The sequence below is a fragment of the Plecotus auritus genome, assembly GCF_963455305.1.
Source record: "Plecotus auritus genome assembly, chromosome: 9".
Lineage (NCBI taxonomy): Eukaryota > Metazoa > Chordata > Mammalia > Chiroptera > Vespertilionidae > Plecotus > Plecotus auritus.
This window is the reverse complement of record NC_137783.1, coordinates 124,382,250-124,407,834: the sequence shown is the minus strand read 5'-3', so window position 1 is coordinate 124,407,834 and position 25,585 is coordinate 124,382,250. Positions and strand designations below refer to the sequence as shown.

General features: G+C 43.4%; 1 protein-coding gene across 7 annotated transcripts in view; it reads left to right on the top strand.

Moving 5' to 3' along the window:
- SERGEF (secretion regulating guanine nucleotide exchange factor) overlaps nt 1–25,585 on the top strand; it is a 201,624-nt gene continuing 176,039 nt past the window's right edge. For 4 of the 7 annotated variants that reach the window (XM_080640394.1, XM_080640393.1, XM_080640398.1 and 1 more), the window contains exons 1-8: nt 1–94; nt 4,485–4,620; nt 5,988–6,143; nt 8,301–8,395; nt 13,143–13,203; nt 15,591–15,704; nt 18,162–18,224; nt 24,464–24,622. In XM_080640394.1, coding sequence (XP_080496520.1) covers nt 35–94; nt 4,485–4,620; nt 5,988–6,143; nt 8,301–8,395; nt 13,143–13,203; nt 15,591–15,704; nt 18,162–18,224; nt 24,464–24,622 — 844 coding nt within the window. In that variant the 5' untranslated portion in view covers nt 1–34. Of the gene's footprint in view, nt 95–2,022; nt 2,128–4,484; nt 4,621–5,987; nt 6,144–8,300; nt 8,396–13,142; nt 13,204–15,590; nt 15,705–18,161; nt 18,225–24,463; nt 24,623–25,585 lie in introns of all 7 variants that reach the window. The other 3 variants (XM_080640396.1, XM_080640395.1, XM_080640397.1) reach the window with 3 other exon arrangements.

Below are 25,585 nucleotides of genomic sequence, written 5' to 3'. Positions count from 1 at the left end.
GCCCCGCCCGGAAGCGTCGGTGGAGCGTCCCCCCATGGAGCTCGAGCCCAGCTCGTCAGATGCTACCTCGGCTCCCGCCGCGCTCTTCGCCTGGGTGCGTGACTCCGCCCCCGCGCCGGGGCGGCTGGGACTGAGGGGCGCGCGGAGGCTGGGGGCTCCCGGCCTCAGCGTGGGCGGTCCTGGGCTGGGCGGCGGAGATCCGAGCCCGGCTCTGGCTCGGTTGGAGGATCCTGGGCCGGGGGCGGAAGAGGAGAGGGCGGAGGGAAGGGTCTTCGCGGCGTGGTGGGGTCCGGGCCGGAGGGGCTGCGACTCAGTGGGAAGAACCTGCCTCCAGGGCAGAGCATTTGGTTCTGCCTGAGCTCCAGGAAAGACAGCGTGGATGGCTCCGAAGAGAGAGGATCACCTGTCTCGGAACCCTGTGGGTCACCTGGGCTCCGCACCCTGCCATTGCCCGGAGGATGGGGCCTTTCCCCAGTCCCGCCCCAGTCTGGCGGGAGCCTCCTTCGAAGTGAGGCCTGCGGTGTTTGGCGCAGAGACCCTGCACCATTGCTGCTGTTCACAAAGGCAGAGACCCTGCACCATTGCTGCTGTTCTGCTGTGGCCGACTCTTGCCTGTATTGGGGGAGTGGGAGTCCGCGCCGGTATTGGTTTGACTGGTGCCCTGAGAGACAGGGTCATCTTTTTATGTCCTGGCTGGGAGAGAGGCGTGTGTGGCAGGTTCTCGACCAGATGCATCGGAACAAGCAGACGTTGTGTCTTAATTCTTCATAACATGTATCCCAATGTTAATGAAATGTATAATTTGTTAATGTCAGTTTCCTTGGCTAGAATGTAAGCATCATCACGGTGGGTACTGTGCCTGTCTTGTTCACGGTGCCTGGCACATGACATGGTAAGGTGCTCAGTAAATACTTGTTGACTAATACCTGTTGTATGTGACCTATGTGCTGGTCTTTTGGGGAAAAACACGAGTGAGAGACTTACAGCTTGGGGTAGGGGTGGGTGGGGAGATACCTATATTGCTGTGAAAACCAGTATATGTTCACTCATTTAAAAACGGTAATTATCAGTACAAGGAAGCACTTGTTGAATGTCAGCTGCAGACTCGCAGAAGGGAGAGTGTGGTGTGGCTTGAGGTAGTCTGGCTGTCTGAGTATCTTTGAGGTGAAACTTGAACTGGTGGTGGAGTTGGGGGTTGAATGTGTGCCTGGGGTGGGTGGTGTCTCTGGCTTTTCCCAGGCCAGAGACTGGGGTCCGTGTGGACAGAGGAAACATCTGACAGAGGAAGCCTTTCAGATGTGGCCTTGTCTGTACTGAAACAAAAAGACTGTTGCACCTAACCCCACCGCTATGCTTGGAGACCTGATGGTGTGTTCTTCCAGCTGCAGTCACTGTGTATTAGTTTGCTAAGGCTGCCATAACAAAATACCACAGATTGGGGCGGGCGGGGGCGGGGGGGGAGGTGGGCTTAAACAAGGGACATTTATTTTCTCACAGTTCTGGAGGGCAGAAGTCTAAGATCAAGGTGTGAACAGGTTTATGTTATTGTGAGGCCTGTCTCTTGCCTAGAGATGGCAGCCTTCTTGCTGTCTCCTCAGATGGATTTTTCTCTGTGCAAGAGCATCCCTGTGTTTCTTATAAGAAGACCAGTCATACTGGTGTAGGGCCACATCAGTTTTAAATCACTTTTGCTCATTTAACCTTAATTACCTTTGAAAAGCCCTGTCTCCAAGTATATAGTCCCATTCTGAGCTACTGGCCGTTAGGGTTTCAACAAATGAATTTTAGGGGAACACAAGTCAGTCCCTTATTATTTCTTTTCTTAGCCATCTCAGGGACTATTTACCTCCTTGGAGTTGTGTGTGTGTGTGGTGCCTGGAGGCAAATAGAGCTGTAATAGGTTGTATTAACATTTCCTTTTGTTTTGCTTTATCATGGATTTAGGGCCTCCTGTTGCATTACAAAAATTTGGTATCGTAATTTGAATTCCATAATGCTAGTGTCTGACTTTCTGTTCGGCAGCCTGTAACCTGGGTAATGGGACAGCCGCGAGATCTCAGGGCTAATGGAGAAATCCTGTGCATACGCCCTCCACGTCACCCTGGGCAAGCATTTGATCTTTCTTAGGTAGGGACTCAGAGGGTCTTATATTTATTCACTATAAAATATATGCACACCTTTTCTGGGCCGGCATAGATTCAGATGCAGGGGAAATAGCAGTGAGCAAAATAAAGTTCCTACCTTCACGGAGTTTACTTTTTAGGTGGTAGACAGTAAACACATAAACAGATATAATGTTATGTCAGGCAGTGCTGTGAAGAAAAAGAAAGCATGAAAAAGTGATGGGGATACTATGTTAGATAGGGTCATACAGTCAGCCAGGTAAGCCCTGAGCAGGTTCATCATATATATACAGTATATATATATATATATATATATATATATATACACAGTATATATATATATATATATATATATATATATATATATATATATATGTGTGTGTGTGTGAGTGTGTGTGTGTGTGTGTGTGTGTGTGTGTGTATATACTAGAGGCCTGATGCATGAAATTCGTGCATGCGTAGGGTCCCTAGGCCTTGCCAGTGATCAGAGCCAATCTGTGGGGCGACCAGCAGGGTGATCAGGGCCCCTGCTGGCACCTGCCTTGGCCAGCCTGGCGCTGCCCGCTCACCAGCCCTGCCCCTGCTGCTGCTGCCAGTTGTCTCCTGCAGAGGGATGTGACTGGCAGGGCGATTTGGCGGGGGGGCGGGGGGGCTGCTGGCACCCACCTTGGCTGGCCTGGGGCCTGCATGCTGGGGGCAGCTCCTTCATTGAGCGTCTGCCCCCTGGTGGTCAGTGTGTGTCATAGCAACCGTTCTGCTGGTCGGTCAATTTGCATATTAGGCTTTTATTATATAGGATTTTTTTCTTTATTCTTAGAGACAAAGTTGCCTACCCAGCTATGTGACTATGGAAAATTTCTTAACCTCTCTGAGCCTTAGTTTCTTCATCTGTACAATGAGAATGACAATGCCCATCTCCTCTGTTGTGAGAGTTAAAGGTGATTGCCCAGCACAGGGAGACGCACTCAGTAATCCATAGCTAATATTGCTCCTGAGGGCCTCTGGGACCTGTGTCCCTGCCATGGCTTGCTTTTCCAGCATGGAGTCCTTGCACCCCAGGATGTCTGGGGAAGAGATCACATGGGGGAGGAGTTCGTTTTTATATATGTATGTATTTTTTGTAGTTTTATTTTTTTAAAAAGATTTTTATTGATTTCAGAGAGGAAGGGAGAGGGAGAGAGAGATAGAAATATCAATGATGAGAGAGAACCATCAATGGGCTGCCTCCTGCATACCGCCTACTGGGGATCTTGCCCTTGACCAGAATCGAACCCGGGACTCTCCAGTCTGCAGGCCGACATTCTATCTACTGAGCCAAACTGGCTAGGGCTTTTGTAGTTGTTTTAAATCACTTTTGCTCATTCAGGCATTTAAAAAACAAACACATTTTAAAGATTTTATTCCTCATCTCTAGGAAGAACCAACCAGAAGCAGATACCTGGAGAAATTATAAAGATTTCTGAAATCTTAATTATTAGATTCTCTCAGCAGGTCCACAATCCCTTCTCTTCAATTTTGAAAACAAAAAGCTCTGAACACCCCAAACTGACCTGACATAGGTTGTTGATAGTCTCTGTCTACTTACTCTGAGTATGTGTACCATTTACTGCAGGAATAATACTGTTGTTTATGGGGTGCTGCTCCTGTACCTTGCAGAAGTGTATATGATTTATGTAGTCTATTACTTTTCTACAGTCCGTAAATTCTGATCTGAAACGTATCTGGCTGCAAGGGTTTCAGATTAGGGATTGTGGACCTTTACTATATAATAATGATAGACATATTGTCCCCTTACAGGGATCTCACCATGGGAATCTTAGAGTCACAAAGCATAGTACTTGGAAAGGCCCTTAGAGGTCATTGCTACCCTCTTTCACGTACAGATGAAATAACAATGATGTGCCCTGCTTGAGGGCACAACATTCTTAGCTAACTTTGATTACAGAAAGTCATTACTGGTGGGACATGGGGAGAAGGGACAAGAGCTAGTCCTAGCACTTTGTTTCTATTTCCCTTCATTATTTCTTTTCTTAGCCATCCCAGGTAATTCGATTTTATCAGAAGGAACTCCCATGTTGTCCTCAAAAGCAACATTGGGGAGCTGGGGCATTGGAAGGGGAAGGTGAGGAGTGTCATTGGATAAGCTGGGGATGCTAAGGGCTCCTCTCACCTGGCAAGCGTGGTGTTCTGGGGATGGAGCCACCTTCTAAGTGTGGGTTGCATATAATAGCCTCTTGAGAATGAGCTTATGAAATCTCATTTGTATATGGACTCTGAGATATTGTCAGGGTGAGAAAGGTAGAGCCGGGTAAATAAAGGGATTCCCATACTTTTTTCATCCTCGGTTTATTTTATTTCTAGGGTGCAAATAGCTATGGGCAACTTGGCCTTGGCCATAAGGTGGACGTGTTTTTGCCCCAACAACTGAATGACTTCTGTAAACCTGTGTGTGTCAGGAGGATCATGGGAGGAGGGGGCCACTCTGCTGTTGTCACAGGTAACTTTCTTTCAAGAGTACATAGCCCCTTGTTTTCTTCTTTAGACATTTCCCCATAGGATGTCCTATTACCATCTTTCAGCCTTTTGTATTTTGCAGAGGAAAACATTTTTGTAGAAGAGTCAAGTTGTTAGCAGAGAATCCTAGATTGTCAGAGCTGAAAGCACTTCAGAGATCTTCTGGGCTCTCCAGAAACCTCCCACCTCCCTCCCCCTCTTCCCATCTCATTACACAAGTGAGGCTCAAAGAACAAAATTGATTGCTTAAGATTATAAGACATATTAGTGGCAGAGTTGCAAAATATATCACATTTTATACCATATATTGCTATTTAACTTTCGCGTATGAGTTAGAAGTCTGCAATTAGCTTGACTATTCCTTGAGAGCAAGAACTTTATATTTTCCTTAATTTCCCTCGCAGTACCTAGGATAGAACTTAACAAGTACTACAAGTGCTACAATATTGTGAAAGAGGGCATAGTGCATCCTGGTGAAGAACACAAACTCTGGGTTCAAGTCCTGGTTCTGTTATTTATTATCTGTATGGCCTTAGACAAATTACTTAATTCCTCTGTGTCAGTTTCTTCTCTATTTCATGGGGATACTACTGGTGGATAAAAAGAATCAATGAATTAACGGCTGCATTTTATGGGTCCTTGGCACTTTTGGACCCATGAAGAAATATTAAAAATGATATTTTACAACTGTATTGATGTAAAGATTAATATAATCCAGGCTAGATTTAGTATTATATACTCATTATTATTACATTTATTTTTCTGATTTTATTTTTTAAAATATATTTTTAGTGATTTCAGAGAGGAAGAGAAAGACAGAAACATCAAAAATGAGAGGGAATCATTTATTAGCTGCCTCTTGCATGGCCCCCACTGGGGATCAAGCCTGCTACCCAGGTGTGTGCCCTGACTGGGAATCACACTCTGATCTCCTGGTTCATAGGCCATTGCTCAACCATTGAGCCACACCAGCTGCGGTTTTTCTGATTTTAAAAGAATTTAAAATTGACACATTTTTGCGGGCCTCTAAAAGTATTGTGGGCCCTAGGCACTGTGCTTAAAGGATAAGTTGGCCCCACACAGAAACCTCTTAGAACAGTACTTGGCACTTTCCAAGTGCAGAATAGATTTGGCTTTATTGTTACAATAGGTGCTCAATTTGGTGATTAGTTGGCCGCTACTGTAGCACTTGGAGTTTCCATTTAGATATTAGAGTTGAGTCCCTTGGCCTAGTGCCATTTGGTTCAGTGCACATTAACATACATGGCTTATCAATGTGGGTGGGAAAAGATCTTTGGCAGTTGTAATTTCCCCTGTGCACACTATCACCAAAGCCTTTGTATTTTACAGATGGAGGAAGCCTTTTTGTTTGTGGCCTGAACAAAGATGGGCAGTTGGGGCTTGGTCACACGGAGGATGTTCTGTATTTTACACCCTGCAAATCCCTCATTGGCTGTCCCATCCAACAGGTGGCCTGTGGCTGGGACTTTACCATTATTCTCACAGGTGAGTTCACGCCTAGGGGAATCTTTGTCACCACAAAGGCTTTGAGTGAGAAGAGCACGATGGTGGTGATGCTGATGAAATGAAAGCCTTTTGGGTTTAAAACATACACACAAATGTTCTCTATGGTTGTCAAAGAAAGTTATGAGGAGTCTTTTGCAAGGAGAGTTTAAACAGTAAAACTTTGGGCAGGAAAACTTTTTTTAAGAAAAAATATTTTCATTGATTTCAGAGAGGAAGGGAGAGGGGAAGAGAGCTAGAAACATCAATGATAAGAGAGAATCATTGATTGGCTGCCTCCTGCACCCCCCTACTGGGGATCGAGCCTGCAATCCAGGCATGTGCCCTTGACCAGAATTGAATCCGGGACCCTTCAGTTCACATGCTGACGCTCTATCCACTGAGCCAAACCGGCTAGGGCTGGGCTGGAAAACTATTGCCGGAGACTGGGGAATGAACTAGATCACCTTTGGTGGCCACTTCCTGTCCCAGAAGTTCATGATAGCTGCACGGCTGGGCTAGGTGGATAGTAGTGCCAGCTATGGTTACTCACAGGAGAACTTTGTAGGTGTGTGAGGAAATCAGAAGTTGCCACAACAGTGATGGTAGCTTTCCCCTTCCAAAATATGAATATGATTGGACAGAACTGTTCTGTTTCTGTGAAGCCAGATAGCAGAATAGGATGTAGAGGGAAATGGGCAAAGAGTTAATAGAATACAGTTGCTCCTCTGTCTCCGCAGGTTTCACATCTGTGGATTCAACCAACTGCTGATCAAAAACAGTAGTATATACAGTCAGTGTTTTCAATCAGTGGTTGGAAATTCAAGAATGCAGACGGCCAACTGTATGCATTGTCCCGTGCTATTTTATATAAGGGCTGTGAGTATCCTCGGATTTTGGTATCTGCAGGGGGTCCTGGAACCGATCCCCTGCAAATACTGAGGGACCACTATCCTGCTCTTGGCAATCAGTTGACAATAAATACTTCGTCAGCTGACTTCTCCCTGGAAGTATTTTTGCCCAATCTAGCTGGCCATTCTGGATTCAAAGGACCATCTATAATTTCTGACTAAAGTCCCTCATTGTCACAGTCCTCTGGCAAGAGCATCTTCTGACCATGTAACCCCACCGACCCCAGCCCTGCCTCAAACCCCTGTGGATTCTCACATGCATAGCTCACACCCCAAGCGTTTTAGCACATGGCCTTCGATTACTGTTCCCCACCTACTCCTGTTGTTGCCTTGGCTCTTATTCTCCTCACTCCCTTTACTTTTCTTTCTGATAATACCGAATAGTACATGTTGTTCTTTGCCTGGAACAGCCCCTCTCTTGTCTCTCTGGTGAACTGTCCCGTCATTAGAGCCCGGCTAGGGTGTCTCCATCTCTCTTCTATGGAGGGGTTCCGTACTGTGTATTGATTATGGTAGTAATTATTAGAATCTAAATAATAGCTATCATTTATAAAGTGCTCATTGTGGGCCTGTGTTGGGGTTTTAGGGAGTCATAGATAACACTCTGTTTCCTGTTCATATTTGGAACCAATTGTGAGAAAGGTGTAGAGACAGGTGGAGATCAAACTGTTGGCTTTTTACTGATAAAGGCTAATTTGGAGGACAAGTTTCATTGTCAGGCCAAGTGGTTCTTTAGTCCAAACTTATCCCCAAAACTCTAGGGCTTTCCCACAGTGGAAACCCTTTCTATGTGTCAGCCCAGAGTGCCTGAGAGGAAGGTGCCAAGCCACACATGTTCTTTCCTTCTCCCAAACTCACCAACTGGCTAGGTTACCCCTCCTTTGCTAGAAAGCGTTGAGAGTGGGAAAGGCAAAGAGAAAGGTCTGAAGTGTAAAATAATGGAAATTGTGTTACATGGAAACATGAAAAGTGGGGAATAAGTATCCTTCTATCCCAACAGTGGGCCCTGGGCTGTGTTCCACACAGCTAACCTGTCACAGTTGGCAGTGTAAGGGATAGTCTGTGTAAGACAGCTGTGCCCAGGGTTTTTATTCCTAGAGCAACAATGAAAGCAGGGACCGTGGTTTGAATGTGCTGAAGCACAGGGGCCTCACTCCTTCCTCTCATTCCCTTTACTCCTTCAGTATTTACCCATTGGTCACAGATCACTTACTACATAGATTGTGACTTAAGTATTTGTATTTTGCAGAAAATGGTCAGGTTCTATCGTGTGGATCCAACTTCTTTGGCCAATTAGGAGTTCCTCAGGGGCCTCGAAGATGTGTGGTTCCCCAGGCCATTGAGGTAAGGACATCACCTAATATGCACCTTGCCTGTGTCCTGTTAAAGAATTTCCAGGGTATTACAGTTATTCCTCTGCAGACTGGCTATGTCCCTGAAAGCTGAAAAACAGTTTTTTTCTGAGAAAATTATTTTGGGGGCATGAAGGTTGTGAGTGGAAAAAAACAAACCCCTCTGTTAGTCCTCATACACTTTGTAAATTTTTGTGAAATAAAACAATAAAGGTTATATGTCTTATAAAGACTTTAATGACTTTTTATAATTCTAAAATTAATAATAATGGGAACTATGTTAGAAATTGGTCCAGATAGAAGTGACTTACCTATCTATAGACACTAAACTAGGCAAATGGTATAAGCCAGTGTTGTCTAATAGAAATATAATGTGCATCGCTTCTCAGCCTTTTGGCTAAGATCAAGTGTAGAAATATAATGTGAACCATATACTAGATGCACCGGTTAATAATGCGGATTTTTTTCAATGGATGGAGTTAGACATATGTTGATATCTATATGCGATTTGATATGTATGCTATTTTGTTGTATTGCTCCTTAAGATAATGTATGATTTGGTGTTTTTTAGTATTTTCACAGAGATATGCAGCCTTCACCACTTGTTCCGATCGATGGCACACGCACTTTCTGAGCAGCACTCCAAAACGTACAAAGAAGTGGAAAATTGGGTCTCTGAATGATCTGCCTCAAAACAAGAAAAGTTCTATTGGGACGGTATCCACAAACCTGAAGGTGGGGAAAATGTGTAGCTAGCGATAGACATTACTTTGAATAAAGCACTTTTGATGTTTCTCTTGAAGTTATTGTGTTTTCTTTGATTACAAAATCCGCATTATTATGGTTAATAATGCCAATTTACTATTAACCGGTTAATGGTGCGGATTAACTATTAACTGGTTAATAATGCAGATTAACTATTAACTCATTAATAATGCGGATTTTGTAATCCAAATAAAACACGATAATTTCAAGAGAAACATCAAAAGTGCTTTATTCAAAGTAATGTCCATCACTAGCTACACATTTCCCCATCTTTCAGGTAATTTGTGGAAACCGTCCCAATAGAACTTTTCTTGTTTTGAGACACACAATTCAGAGACCCAATTTTCCACTTCTTTGTACGTTTTGAAGTGCTGCTCAGAAAGTGCGAGTGCCATCGATTGGAACAAGTGGTAATCTGAAGGAGCAAGGTCTGGTGAATATGGCGGGTGGGTTAATACTTCCCAGGCAAGATCTTTTAATGTGTCTTTAACTGGTTTTGAAGTGTGTGATGGTGTGTCATCATGAAGCAAAATTACTTTGCTGTGTCTTCTGGCACATTCTGGTCGTTTCCCGATCAAAGTGTGGTTCAAATTGATTATTTGTTGTCGGTAGCGATCAGTATTAACTGTTTTACCTGGTTTTAGAAGCTCATAATATACCACCTTCCTGATCCCACCGAACGCAGAGCATTGTCTTCTTTCCAAAGTGATTTGGCCTTGCAGTCGATGTTGATGGTTGACCTGGATCAACCCATGATTTTGTGCGTTTGGGATTCTCAAAATAAGTCCACTTTTCATTGCCAGTCACAATTCGATGCAGAAAAGACTTTCATGCCATTGAAGCAACATTTTACTGATGACTTTTCGGTTTTCCATTTGTCTTTCGTTCAGTTGATGTGGCACCCATTTTCCTTCCTTTAAAATCTTTCCCATTGCTTGTAAACAATCGGAAATTGTTTGCTGAGCAATGTTTAATGTTTCTGCAAGTTGTTTTTGAGTTTGACACGCATCTTCATCCAATAATGCTTGTAATTGTTGGTCTTCAAACTTTTTCGGTTGACCTGGACGTTCTTTGTCTTTCACATCGAAATCATCACTTTTAAAGCATTTAAACCAGCGTTCACAAGTATCTTGAGATGGAGCATGTTCACCATAAGCCTCCTGAAGTATACGATAACTTTGAGCAGCAATTTTCTTCAAAATAAAGCAATGAATTAAAACTTCCCGCAAATGCTCTTTTTTTGGCACGAAATTCGACATTTTTAAGCATAAAAATATCTATGATATTAACACCTTCAGAAAATTTGACATATGAAGTTTTGAAGCTTGCTGTCAATACAACAAAATAGCATACATATCAAATTGCATATGTATCAACATATGTGCAACTCCATCTATTGAAAAAAATCCGCATTAACTGGTGCACCTAGTATGTAATTTAAACATTTCTAATAGCACCATTTAAAAAAATAAAGAGAAATGGGTGAGATTAATTTTTAAAATAACTTTATTGAGATGTAATTTACATACCATAACATTTACCCTCAAAAAATGTATGATTTGGTGTTTTTTAGTATTTTCACAGAGATATGCAGCCTTCACCATGATCTAATTTTAGAACATATTCATTACCAGGAAAGGAAAGAAACTGTACCCAATAGCAATCACTTCTTATTTTCCTCTCCCCTCAGCTCTTGACAACTACTAATCTATCTCTATGGATTTGCCTATGCTAGGCGTTTCATACAAATGAAATTACACAATATATGTCTTTTTTTTTTAATATGTGGCTTTTTATATCACTTCACGTGATGTTTTTTTTTAATATGTGGCTTGTTTCTTTCACTTCACGTGATGTTTTCAAGTTTTATTCATGTTGTGGTATGTAGGCAAAATTAATTTGAATAACTTTTAAATTAACCCAATGTATCCAAACTATTATCATTTCATTTTATATGTCATTAATATATACATTTATTCACGAGATATTTTGTATTCTTTATTTTATGCTAAGTTGAACTCTGGTGTACATTTTTTACTTACAATATGTCTATATTCAATCTGGTCACATTTCAGTTGTTCAGTAGTCACACGTAGCTAGAGGCTACCATATTGAACAGCTTGAGTAGAGAACAGGACTCCTGGCCCTAGTTCAGAACTCTTCACTGCATCATATTTAAGATAAGATGTACCAATTTTGGAGACGTTTATAGTGTAAGTGATCATAATAGGACTGTGGAATATTTAAAAAGAAATATGCTGGGTTCCAAAATGAGTTTTGCCACCTAAGCTGCTCCACTCCTATCTAATTTCCTAAAACTCTGACTCAGAGTGGGAGATCTATTTTCGAGGGAGAGAGCTTGTTCTGCTTCTGTCATCTTGCTGAATTACAATTGCTGGTCTGTGGGGTATTACTTGGGTCATGGTTTCCATGGTGCTTTAGTCTGTTTGGGCTGCTATAACAACATACCATAGACTGGGTGGCTTAAACAACAAGCATTTATTTCTCATGGTTCTGAAGGCCGGGAAGATCAAGGCACCAGCAGATTGGGTATTTGGTGAGGGCGCACCTCCTGGTTCACAGACAACCGTTTTCCTGCTGTGTCCTTTCATGGCAGGAGAGGCAAAGGAGCTCTCTCGGATCTTTTGTTTTTTTTAATCCTCATCTGAGGATATTTTTCCATTGATTTTCAGAGAGAGTGGAAGGGAGGGGGAGAGACAGAGAGAGAGAAAAACATCGAAGTGAGAGAGACACACTGATTGGTTGCCTGCCACATGTACCCCGACTGGGGCTGGGGATTGAGCCTGCAACCAAGGTACGTGTGCCCTTGGCCAGAATCAAACCTGGGACCCTCCGTCTGAGGGCCAGTGCTCCTACCCCTGAGCCAAACCAGCTAGGGCTGAGAACCTATTTTTAAAACTACCACAAGACATCTTGGAGAGGACATTCTACACATATTTGGAAAGCATCGTCAGAAGCTACAGCAGATAGGTTTGGCTTCACCTAAGGAGATAAATAGAACAGTACAAAGATGGAACAGTTGCCTGGGGAGGTGGTGAGCCCATGTGTCTAGAAGTAGGTGTTTGGCAGGGGTTGGATGGCCACTTGGTGGGGTGTTGTGCTTCGGCTCCTAGTGTTGGATGGGGATTGGATTAGATCCAAGGTCTGCAAACTAGACCCTTGGTAAATAAAGTTTTATTGGAACACAGCCACGCCCATTTATTTATGGCTTTTATGTTACAGTGGCAGAGGAGAGTAGTGTGACAGAAACCATATGGCCTGCAAAGTCTAAAATATTTACGCCCTAGCTGGTTTGGCTCAGGGTGGGAGCACTGGCCCTCGGACTGGTCAAGGGCACGCGTACATTGGTTGCAAGCTCAACCCCTGGCCCCAGTTATGGCACGTGTGGCAGGCAACCAATCAATGTGTGTTTGTCACATCGATGTTTCTCTCTCTGTGTCTCTCCCCCTCCCCTCCACTCCCTGAAAATCAATAGAAAAGTATCCTCGGATGAGGATTAAAAAAAAAAAAGATCCCAGAGAGTTCTTTTGGGTTTCGGGTTCAATCCCCAGTAGGGGGCGTGCAGGAGGCAGCTGATCAATGTTTCTGTCTCATCATTGATGTTTCTATCTCTCTCCCTCTCACTTCCTCTCTGAAATCAATAAAAATATATTTAAAAATACATATTTATAAAAAAATAAAATATTTACTATCTGGCCCTTTATAGAAAATGTTTGCCAACCATTGTACTGGATGAACTTGAAGGTCCCTCCCATCTGTGAGAGGCATTGTGACATGGCATTTTAAAAAGATTTTTGTCTTTTAGGGATGCATGTGGAGGTGTTTATGAATGGGGGCTCTCAACCGATCAGACACATAATGCGGGCCATGCTGCATTGCATTTGGGCATCAATTACATAACAGTTTAGAGATGGATGATTCTGAGGTCTCAATCCTTTTCTCTGTTTTGACAGCTCCTGAGAGAGGAGGTTGTTAGTATTGCTGCTGGACTGAGGCATGCATTAGCTGCTACAGGTGATCATTTTGCTTTTATTTTCTAAATAGATGTGTAATAAGGAGAAACAGAATTTTAGAAGAAGTCAACTATAATGAGTAACTCAGTGTCCTCCTCCGCCCACTTGTGATTAAAGGGAGGAGCATAAGGCCAAAGTCATGTGGGAAAGCCTTTAGCAGGTAGGGAGGAAGGAAATAAAGTTTTCCAGCTCTTTATTATGTTCTAGGCATGGGGCTAGGCTCTCTTGATTTATTCAGTACCTCATTTAATCCTCACAACCGTGCGGTGATGTGAATTAAATTTTTTTATGAAGAAACTGAGGTCCAGAGAGGCTAATGTGCTTGCCTAAGGTTCCACAGGGATTAAGGTAGTAAAAGGTGGAGCTGGGGTCAGAGGCTCGGATTCCAAGGCCCACTTTCTTGGCTGTGACGGCACTAGAAGGATTTTAATGTTTATTGATTTCAAAGCTTCAAATGAGCTTGTCTCCTGAACCATGAGAGGGCGATGGATATAGGGCTGATTGTGTGTGAGGTTGAGGGTGATGAATCGAGAGGGTCGATGGCAGGTGGAAGAGCGGTGATTCTTTTCTCTCTCCCTTGCTCATTTTTCTGCTCCCACTCCTGGGCTGAAGGACAGCCCTGACCAGCTGTGGCAGCTGAGGCTCAAGCGTTTGGTGAGTCCAGTTGTAGAGTGGGGAGAGGAGAGGAAGAGGCTGGTGTTGCACTGTGCTGATGGTAGTCTGGGGCTTGGTGTTGATTGTACATAAAAATAATTTAAGTGTTTCTTTTGAGATAATTGTAGATTCACCCACAGTTGTAAGAAATAAGATAGGTCTCATGCACTCTTTTCCTGGCTTCTCCCAATAGTAACATCTTTTGTAACTGTGGTGCAGCAGCACAACCCGGATGTTTGGGTTCAGTCAGGATGCAGAACAGATGCATCACCACAAGGACCGCTTGTCACCCTTTATAGCGACACTTACTTCCTACTTGCCCCACTCCTGTCTTAGCTCTTGACAACCATTCTTCTGTTTTCCATGTCTATAATATTGTCACTTCAAGAATATTATATAAATGGTATCATAGGGTATACAGCTTTCTCGGGTTGGATTTCTTTTGCTCAACGAAATTCCCTGGAGATTCATCTAAATTTTGAGCATCAAATACTACTGCTGAGTAGTATTCCATAGAGGTACCACCGTATTAGCTCAGGCTGCCACAACAAAATCCCACAGCCTGGGTGGCTCACACAATAGGAATGTATTTTCTTACAGCTATGGAGGCGAGAAGTCCAAGATCAAGGTGCTGTGAGAATTGGTTTCTGGTGAGGCCTCTGTTCCTGACTTGGAGAGTCTGCCTTCTCCCTGTGTCCTCACATGACCTTTCCTTTATACATACATGGTCAGAGAGACACCACTGGTATCTCTCCTCTGCTTACCAGGACACCAGTTTTACCAGATTAAGGTCTCACTTTTATGACTCATTTAACCTTTATTGCCTCCTTATAGGCCCTATTTCCAAATACAGTCACATTGCAGGCTAGGGCTCCCACATGAGTTTGCGGGGGACATAATTCAGTCCATAACAACCACAGTTTGCTTAACCAGTCACCCATTGCAGAACATCTGGTTGCTTCTAGAGTTTGGCTATTAAGAATAAAGCTGTAAACATTTGTGGACAAGTTTTTATGTGACCATAAATTTTCATTTCTCTGGGATAAATGCCCAGGAGTGTGATTGCTGAGTTGTATGGTAGTAATTACACTTTTATAAGCAGTAGCTTCTCTTAGAAATTAGCAGGGTGGAGAATTGCCTATCATGGGTTTACTCCCCCCTTTTCTACCAACTTTCTGTAATTGCTAGCTTTATGTATACATTTCTATCCAGTTACAAAGCAGCATAGCTTCTATTATGTGTTGATTAATTTAATTGTAAGTCATCCCCTCCCCCACTCATTTTGTAAATATTTCTGCATGCATTTTTAAAAGATAAGGACTTTCTGAAAACATTATTAAAATATTTTTATTGATTTCAGAGAGGAAGGGAGAGGGAGAGATAGAAACATCAAGGATGAGAGAGAATTATTGATCAGCTGCCTCCTGAAAACCCCTTACTGGGGATCGAGCCTACAACCTGGGCATGTGCCCTTGACCAGAATTGAACCTGGGTCCCTTCAGTCCGAAGACCAATGCTCTAGCCACTGAGCCAGAACAGCTAGGGCTGAAGATTAGATTTTGATTGGCTTGGTGGTAATGCCTGTGACCAGTCATAAGACCCTTGAAGAAATAAGCTTCTCCATAATGCATGAGTTAACTGAGAATGAATTAGGAATCTTCCATAGCAGTGAAGTTCAAAGAACATCTGGTCTTATCCAAATAAGCATTTTTTTTCTTCTGTTCAATTGGGAAGCAAGTGGCATCGTGTTCCAGTGGGGAACTGGTTTGGCATCATCTGGACGGCGGTTGTGCCCTGGGCAGACCCTCCCACTGTTTTTGACAGCAAAGGAACCAAGCCGAGTGACAGGTAAGGCCCTTATTTCTCCTGAGTCCTGTATTGATTCTTTGTCAAGAAGTAGAGCCACAGGCATGCAGAAAATGGGTGAATGGAGTTTTGCTTTTGGTATTTCTTGGTCTCTGTGTTTTAACTCTCTCTGTTGGTTGGTCTGTTAGTCTTGTTGGGATTTTTGTGGACTCAGTAAAAGCATCTCTCTTCACTGACATAGTTTGGAACTCATTGAGAGGTAGATGCAAATCAGGTATGTGGAGATCAAAACGGTAGCTCTAGAACTATTCAAAGGTAGGTTGGAAGACATGGCTTAGGTGTTAAGGAATAGTGTGTAGCAATAGTAAACCTCTAAATTCTGAATCCCAGGTCGAATTTACCTACCAGGCACTAGAGCAGCTGCATAGGGTCAGGCCCACTAAGCTGACAGCACAGCTGAGAACATATGAGGAGGCACCTTCTCTGCAGGCAGCACATCCAAAGGGGAGCACCCAGAAGGACTTTCCCAATTCCTTCTCCCAAAGGAAAGCAGGAGCCAGTGAGGATGTAGAGAGGGAGGCAGTTGTATTCCCCGAGGGAAATCTTTCTACATGGGCACATGAGGAGTAGTCAGTAAATATTCTGCCCACAGGTCTGTTGGTCCGTGTTTTGTTAGCCAGTTGTCTGTAGGACTTTCTCCTTTTCTCTCTTTCATGCTGGGACATTCTTTTCTCTTCATTTCTCCCTCCCTTTCCTCTGCTCTTCACTCACTTTGTGGGCCTTTCTCTCTCTGTATATAACACCATGTCGTCTTCTTCCTCTTCCTGTCTCACTCTCTTACTTTGTGACCCAGTCTACTGATGGTTGGCTGTAATGAAACCTTTACAGGAAACCTCTAACTACTCTCCTCTAGGTCGGAACAAAGAGGGATTTTAGAAGGTGGTAGGAAGGGGGGAAAGAAAAGGGAAGGATACAGTGGGGACGATGTACAAGATGTTGGGTTCATTCTGATTTTCCCAAGTCCTACAGGCTCTCCCCTTCCTCTGGAGTGAGGTTAGCCACCTGAAGGGTTGAGTTGGGGAGGGTACTCCTAGAGGAGAAGGAGGCACTGGATGGTGGACAGGCGAGGCGGTCTACTCCCATGACATTGAAACATTCAGAACATGAACTCAAACTTCCCTAACATTTTTCCTGCCTCACCAAGGTATTTACTGCTCCCTAGGCACATCCTGCTTTCTCATTCTTCTGTGCCTGTGGTCAAACTTTTACATCTGTCTTTTCCTTTCTGTTCCCCCAGGAAAATCCTGATAATTTTTAAGGCCTAGCTCAGGTACAGCTTTCTAAGTAAAGACTTCCCCTCTTCTTGCCTCTGTCATATTTTCTCATGTGTGGATAGCACTGTATATTGTATTCTTATGAGTTGTTCGGACAGTCTTTCCCACACGCCAAAGATTCTGCTTTCTATTTTGGCAGAGAACTGTCACTAGAAGGAATTAGAAATGTTGTTCTTGGATTTGATTTGAACAACCTGTTTGAGATCTGCTTGGGGCCCAGCTTAGATTCAGAGTTGAGTTGGGGGAGCTTTCTGATGAGACATTATAACAGGTCATCAGCTTACTGCCCTTAAAGTCTTTCATTTTTTATTCCCCCACTTTACTTCACCACCAGCAGTTCTGGAGCTGGGACGCTGGATGTCCCTCCTCACCTGGCCACCAGGGGCCCAGCGCTTCTTTTCTGGTGAATGTGGCAGAAATGCCTGCCATGTTCCTTTCTCATTCCACAGGATACTTTAAGGTTGAGGGGCATTTTATTAAGACCCTAATTAATTAAGCAGAAGTGTCAGAAAAAAAGAGCTATAGAATGACTGAATTTCTCTAGACCAGGTAACCACAACTTCTAGCAGTGGTGATTGGAATTATACCTTGTCAGTAAAGGCAGTGTGATTGAGGGAGGGAAGTGTTGAGTTTGGAGATGGAAGGCAGGTTGAATTCTAATTTTCCTGTGTGTTGTTAGGAAGCCTGGGTGTGTATTTTAGTGCCTGCATATGATAGTAGCTGAATGTATGAGATGCCATTTTTCTAGGCCCCCTTAGTGGACAGAGCTAGGAAATACACATATTTATACATGCGCACACCTATATCACTTTATCTGTCTCTACTAGAAACCATGAGTCTACACTGGTTTCTCCAATGGCAGTCCAGTATCGCATGGTCAATGCTAGCCTTGCCTTCCATCTTTTCACATGTGTGTCTTTCATCTCCTCTCTGATAGTGAGAAATCTGGCTCCTTTATCCTCAATATATTTACTTATTTGTTCAACCCACTGGTAGGTAACTAGTTTCCCTACCACGTTAGCCATCTTCTTGGCAGTGCTCTGACTTAGACCTGCCTGCACTGGCTGGGAGGTTCTCCCAGGCCCTGCTGGTGTTGCTCAGCCCCTTCTCTTCCCCGTTTGTTCTATTATAAATGTAATTTCACAATATTTTTTTTTTTTTGTAGGCCTAGAGAATTCTAAAGCAATATGTGTTGTTGCTGGGTCAGATCACTCAGCTTCATTGACAGGTAGGTACCAGCTCTTTCAGTTTAATGTGCCATCACAGTTCTGTATGTTTCTTCTTCACGTGGTGATATTGGGGAAGAGCACAGACTCTGGAGGCAGAATTCTGTTGTCACCACTCGTATGACCTTAGGCAAGTCACTTTACCCTTGCGGGACCATTTCCTTGTCTATGAAATAGTTCATGGGTAGTTCTGAGAACTAAATATGACAGAACATGTAAAACACCCTTATGGGCTTACTTCCTTTTCTCTGATTTTATTTTCTCAATTGTACAATAGGGATAAGAATACCTTCCTTTCAGAGTAATGGTGATTGTCAAATCATTAACCAGCAGTAAATTTATATGCGACATATTGTTATCTTATCCATTTAATCTATTTATTTATTAATTTATTAATTTCTTTTTCCTTTTTCCCATCGAATCTATTTAAATGTCTAATATAACTATGGAAACTCTCCAGCTATCCTCTCTGTTTAATCTCAAACTAACCTTTCAAATCCATTTATCTCCCTGTTTGTTCTTCCTATATTTATCTATTTTATTTAACTATATATCTCTATTTTTATTGATATTTTATCTTTCTATCTAATCTATGTATCATATCTATCTGAATCTAGTTATGTATGTTTTTCTAATCTACTTTGTATTTTTATTTCTCTATTCCATATCTTTGATATGTTCCTTTATCTAACCTTTCTCTCTCTCACATATATCTGTCTAGCTATACATTCATCCATACATTTGACACACCCAGTCAATACAGTATTTTCTGGAAAGTGAAGGTTATCTCTTCAAAAGGTTATCTTGTTTAAAGCCCAGATTCCTCTGCCCCCTGCTGGTAGACTGGAGACTATAGCTCTGAGAAATTTATTTTGGTTAAGACCTCACAGAGTTAAATGTGTTGCATTTTTAAGCAAAGGGAAACGACTTTCATGCATAGTGTTTTATGTGGAAGTTAAGGTATGTACATAGTATATGTAAATTAATTTCTTCAACATCACATTTGCAATGCAGCCCCACTGAGAAGCTGTTATTGTTTCTAAAGTACAGAGACATAATGAAAGAGCTTAAATACTTTACAAACTCTGAACTACATATAGTTTGTTACATAATGAATTTAAAACAGCCAAGAAAAGAAATACCTACTTTTAGCCCATGTTTTATATTAGCTAGATCTATACATATATGTTGAAAGAGTTGAGTTGAAATGAATGCCACTTATAAAGGAAGGACTGGAGGCCCCAGCGCAGGAAGTGACTAGTTCGTGTTCCACAGTCAATGAGGTTGGGGAAGGCATTCTTTTCTGAGAACAAGAGTAGGCTAAGAAATGTTTCTTTCTACTCTGTTCTAATTAATTTGAAATGGCTGGCATTATATAAATCTAGAGATTCTCTAATTGCTTATAATATCAATTTCTTAAAAAAATCATGTAATTTGTAAAGTTACTTATTCCATATGTGGAGCACTTTTATTTTGGTGTTTTTAAAATAGATGTTGAATTTTTATTTATTGAGATGTAATTCATGTGTAAAATTCCCCTTTTTAAATTGTACAATCTAGTGATTTTAGTATATTCACAAAGTGAATTGTTTTTGGATATTTTAAAAAAAGATTTTTAAATTGATTTTTAGAGAGAGAGGAAGGAAGAGGATAGAAAGAAACATAGATGTGAGAGAGAAACATCGATCAGCTGCCTCCTGTACCCCCTACCAGGAATTGAGCCCGCAACCTGTGATTGTGTCCTGACCGGTAATTGAACCGGCAACCTTTTGGTGCACAGGAAGATGGCCAACCAACTGGAAAAATCAGCCAGGCGTGTTTTTGGATATTTTTAATGTCAGTTAAAAGTTGTCAAGATTAATATCCCTCTTTCCTCGTCTGGCTCAAGCTTTTAACACATTGGGTCTTGTTCAGTGCTCTTGAGACCTTTTTTTTGGAGTTGTAGGTTATGTAACTATTTGACATTGCAGCAGACTTTAATTTTGCAACAGTGTAATGATCTGCATGTGGAAGGCTGTGTTTGCAAAGAGATGGTTTAGACTTACTAAGATAAATAGAAACTTATTAGAGACACAGGCTCATGGCCAATGGCATCTTGGTAGCTAACCAGGCCATTTAATGACTTGAGACTTATCTGAAGGTCTCCTGCCTTCTTGCAAAGTATCATATTTTGCAAACCCTGGTGAAGCCCAGAGAGGCTGCATAAAAGTGCAGAATGTCATTGCTGCAAGGTCACCGGGGTGACAAAGAAGCTCCACCTATTTACTCCCTCATTTTAGACTTGATGGAATAGAGGCCCAGGATGTGAAGTGGTGTGCCCAATGTCAGAGTGATAGAGCAGCAGATCTGGGCCTTGAATCCTGAATCTTGGTCTAATGCCCGTTACTGATATTGTTTGGCTTTTGATCAGTTTTTGAGACTATACCAGAGTGCCCTAGGGCAAGCAGTACTGTAATGCTTTATTGGAAGGTCACAAAATACCGTGGAAGCAGAAGACCTGGCTTCTTTGTTCTGCTGACTCCTCATTATCCATGTGATCTTGAAAGTCGTTTAACATCTTGGAGCCTTGGTTAATTTATTTTCTAGAAGAGTGCTGTCTAGTAGAAATACAATGTGAACCACCTTTCAAAAAGTAAAAAGAAACAGGTGAAATAATTTTAATAATACATTGTACTTAACCCCACATATCCAAAATATTATTTCAATGTGTAATCAATATGGAAGTTATTAATGAGCTACCATTTATTTATTTATTTATTTATTGTAGTAAGTCTTTGCAATCCATTGTGCTTTTTTGTCTTACAACACATTTCAGTTTGTATTACCCACATTTCAAGTGCTCAGTAGCCACATGTGAGGAACCTTATAGAACCTTGGAACATTAGGGTTGGAAAAGCCCTTAAAGATCAGCAAAGGAGTCACAAATTGTAGATTCATGATCCAATTATAGCCCATGGCCCCATTTTGTTTGGCTTCCAGTTAAGTTTTCCCTCCCACTGTTTAAAAAACTTTATTGTTGAGAGTATTACAGATGTCCCCCTCTTGTCTCCCTCCATTGCCCTCCTCCACCCAGATCCTGCCCTGCCCCAGGCCTTCACCACCCTATTGTCTGTGTCCATGGGTAATGCATATCCTATCTAATAAAGAGGGAATATGCTAATTGACCATCACTCCTTCACAAAGATGGCTGCACCCACAGCTGAGGCCAAGTTTCCTTAAGGAGCCTAACCGAGCAATCAGCAGGGACCTGAGGCTATGCCCTCCCCCACCCCCGTGGGGCTTGATGGGGACCTCAGGCCTCGCCCCCCACCCCGGCACCAGGCCGGGGGCCCTCAGGCTGCACCCCCCACCCCAGCACCGGGCCACGGGACCTGAGGCTGCACCCTCCTGCCTGGCAGGGCTTGACAGGAGACCTCAGGCCATGTCCCCCACCCAGCAGGGCTTGACAGGAGACCTCAGGCTGCGCCCCCCACCTGGCAGGGCTTGACCGGGGATCTCAAGGTGGGCTTCCCATCCTGGTGCTGGGCTAGGGGACCTCAGGCTGCACCCCCCTGCCTGGCAGGGCTTGACAGGGGACCTCAGGCCGTGTCCCCCACCCAGCAGGGCTTGACAGGGGACCTCAGGCCATGCCCCTCACCCAGCAGGGCTTGACAGGGGACTTCAAGGTGCACTTCCCGTCCTGGTGCCAGGCCGGGGGACCTCAGGCTGCTCCCCCCGCCCCAGCGCCAGGCCAGGGGACCTCAGGCCGTGTCCCCCACCCGGCAGGGCTTGACAGGGGACCTCAGGCCATGCCCCCCATCCAGCAGGGCTTGACGGGGGACCTCAAGGTGCGTTTCCTGTCCTGGTGCCAGGCCGGGGGACCTCAAGCCGCGCCCCACCACCTGGTGGGGCTTGACAGGGGACTTCAGGCCGCACTCCCCATCCCGGCACCAGGCTGGGGGACCTCAGACCGCACCCATCACCCAGTGGGGCTTGACAGGGGACCTCAGGCCGTGCCCCTCACCCAGCAGGGCTTGACGGGTGACCTCAAGGTGCACCCCCAGTGCTGGGTCGGGGGAACTTAGGCCGCGCCTCCACCCAGTGGGGCTTGACGGGGGACCTGAGGCTGTGCCCCCCTGCCAGTGGGGCTTGATGGGGGACCTGAGGCTGCGCCCCCCTCCCGGTGCTGGGCCGGGGGACCTGAGGCTGTGCCCCCCCCACCTGGCGGGGCTTGACGGGGGACCTCAGGCCATGGCCCCCACCCAGCAGGGCTTGACAGGGGATCTCAGGCCGTGTCCCCCTGTCCTGGCGCCGGGCCAGGGGGCTTGAGGCGACACCCCCTGCCCAGCGGGGCTTGATAAGGGTGGGACTGGCCAGGTCTAGATCTAGCCCAATGGGGGCAGGGGGCTGGCTGGGCCTGGGTCTCACGCAATTTTGAGGCACATGTGGGTGGGCGGGGACTTGACTCTGGGTCCCGTGGTGAGCCCCAGACTCTGAATGGAGGAAGGTTTTCATATACATCTTACTAATTTTTTTTCATCTCTGACACTTCTATTATAGAGAAAGGGCAAATAGCAATATTAAATTATTTCCTCTAATTAATCCCCTTTTAATGTGCACGAATTTCATGCACCAGGCTACTAGTCTATAGTAATAAAAGCGTAATATGCTAATTAGACTGGACATCCTTCTGGACGAAGCCAGGGCTGGGAGGAAAGCCTGGGTCCCGGGTGCCAGAGGGAAGCCGGTGCCGGCAGCCAGGAGAAGGAAGGCCTACTCTTGCACGAATTTTGTGCAACGGGCCTCTAGTATGCATATAAGTTCTTTGGTTAATCTCAAAAATTTTTTTGAACCTGAATGCCTTTTAGATAGGCATGTGCCTTCTGGTTTGCCATAATTACCCGCCAATCTCTCTTGTTACTGGTGTCATCAGTCATATTGTTTGTCCTTCTAGACTAACCTCCCGTGTTCAGCTGGTGAAACTAAGGCTTAGGGAGGAAGTGATTGTCCAAGGTCAATAGCTAGTTAGCAGATCCAAGAATAGAAGCCACTTGACTCTGAATGTGCTCTTTGTCTATTAAATCACAAAGTCAGTTATATTCCTGCTTATATCACAGGATTATTGTGAGGTTCAAGTGAGCTGAAGTGCCACACAGACGTGATGTGGTAGCATTATACAGTATATTTTCTGCTGGACAGGGCATATAGTGAAATCTTATGTTTAAAAAGTTTAAGCTTAAAAAGTAAACAAGCAAAGACAAATACTACATGATTTCACTTATATGTGGAATCTAAAACACAAAATAAACAAAACAGAAACAGATTCATAGATACAGAGAACAAACTGATGGTTGCCAGATGGGAGGGGGGGTTGGAGGCTGGGTAAAAAGGTGAAGGGATTAAGAAGCACAAATTGGTAGTTATGGAAACAGTCACTGGGATGTAAAGTACAGCATAGGGAATGTAGTCAGTAACTCTGTATGGTGCCAGATGGGTACTAGACGTATCGGGGGATCACTTAGTAAGTTACATAAATGTCTAACCACTAAGTGGTACCCTTGCAACTAATTAAACAATGAAGGTCAACTGTAATTGGAAAGAAATTTAAAACAAAACAAAAGTTTAAAGCTTAAATAATATTTTTAATGTGTTACTTTAAAAAGTTAATATATTTTTTCTAACAAAAGGTAATGTAAGCATATATTTTATTTATTTATAATTATTACTTTAATATGTTTTTATTGATCGTTTTGAGAGAGAGGAAGGTAGACGTATAGAAAGATAGAAACATCAATGAGAGAGGAACATCATTGATTGGCTGCCTCCTGCATGCCCCCCAAGCCCACAACTTAGGCATGTGCCCTGACCGGGATTCGAACCTGGGTTGAGGCTGAATTGCTGAACCACATCGGCTGGGCTACAAGCATATATTTTAAAAGCTATAGAATATAGAGAAACATACCTTTCACATGGTAGATGTTGAATAAATATTTGTTGAGTGAATTAATGGAAAAATAAGCTCACACATTCCCATTCCTTGACAAACTACTGCTAGTATTTGGCTTTGTTTCCTATTTATAGAATTAAAAAAAATCCTATATTATGCTGTATATGAAATTTTTATCTTGCTTTGCTCAACATTGTAGCATAAAAGTAATACAACTTCTTCGAACCACTTTTTTTTTTTTTAGTCTTGTGTTCTTTTCCATCATTTTGGACTAATGTTCCTTCACCTCTTTTGTCCCTCTTCTGCTTGTTTAAGGTTCAGGAGAGCTGTATGTTTGGGGAAGCAACAAGCACGGGCAACTGGCTTCCCAGGCTGCTTTCCTTCCTGTGCCCCAGAAAATAGAAGCACATTGTTTTCAGAATGAAAAGGTCACTGCTGTCTGGAGTGGGTGGACACACCTGGTTGCTCAGACAGGTAAGAGAGCAGCAGAGAATTTGTGGTCAGTAAGAGTAGCTGTGCTGGACAGCTGTCTACACAGCTATGAAAATTCAGGATTAAGTAGGTTGGTTTTTACTGATGAAAAGCTTTTAGGATTGGGGAGGGGAGATACCAAGAATTTGGTTCTACAGTCAGCCAGGTATGTGACTTTTGCTCCCTGATTCACAGGTTTGCACCACAAAAAGCAAGGCTGGATTAGGTTATTACCTTCTCTGGCCCTAAGAGTGTATGAGGTTTTGAGAAGGAACCCATTGCAGCAAGCATCACCCAGAAATTTGTGCAGGCTGTCGGGGTGTCTGCCTTGTCATAGCTAAAGAGATGACTATCTACAGTTGTTTGTATGGAAAATATAAAAATGAATAAATAGTAATACAAGAATAAAATCTGTGTTTTGCATACTCACCACTGTAAACCTACTTTTGCCAACCACTGTCACTTCATGATTGAGGCAGGAGCATTATTTTGAATGCTATCTGGCACGGTATTTTGATTTAAAATTTTATTAACCCTAATAAACTATGTACATTGATTCAGACATCCCATATACTCCATCAGATGTTATCTTCTCATGTCATGCCATCCAGCTGTTGACATTTAAAAAATATATTTTAAAATACATTTTTAATTGATTTTAGAGAGGAAGGGAGAAGGAGAGATAGAAACATCAATGATGAGAGAGAATCATTGATTGGCTGCCTCCTACACGCCCCCCCCCCAGTGGGGATGGAGCCTGCAACCCAGGCATGTGCCCTGACCGGAAATCCAATGGTGACCACCTGGTTCATAGGTAGACGCCAAACCATTGAGTCACACTGGCCGGGCCAGCTTTTGGCATTTTTATCTTTTCTTTGAGTCTTCATTTATTTCTCATCCTTCCCTTAGGGCAGTTCTCCTTTTCGGGTCTTTATATTTCTGACTTTGTTCTTGAGGTTTTTTGTT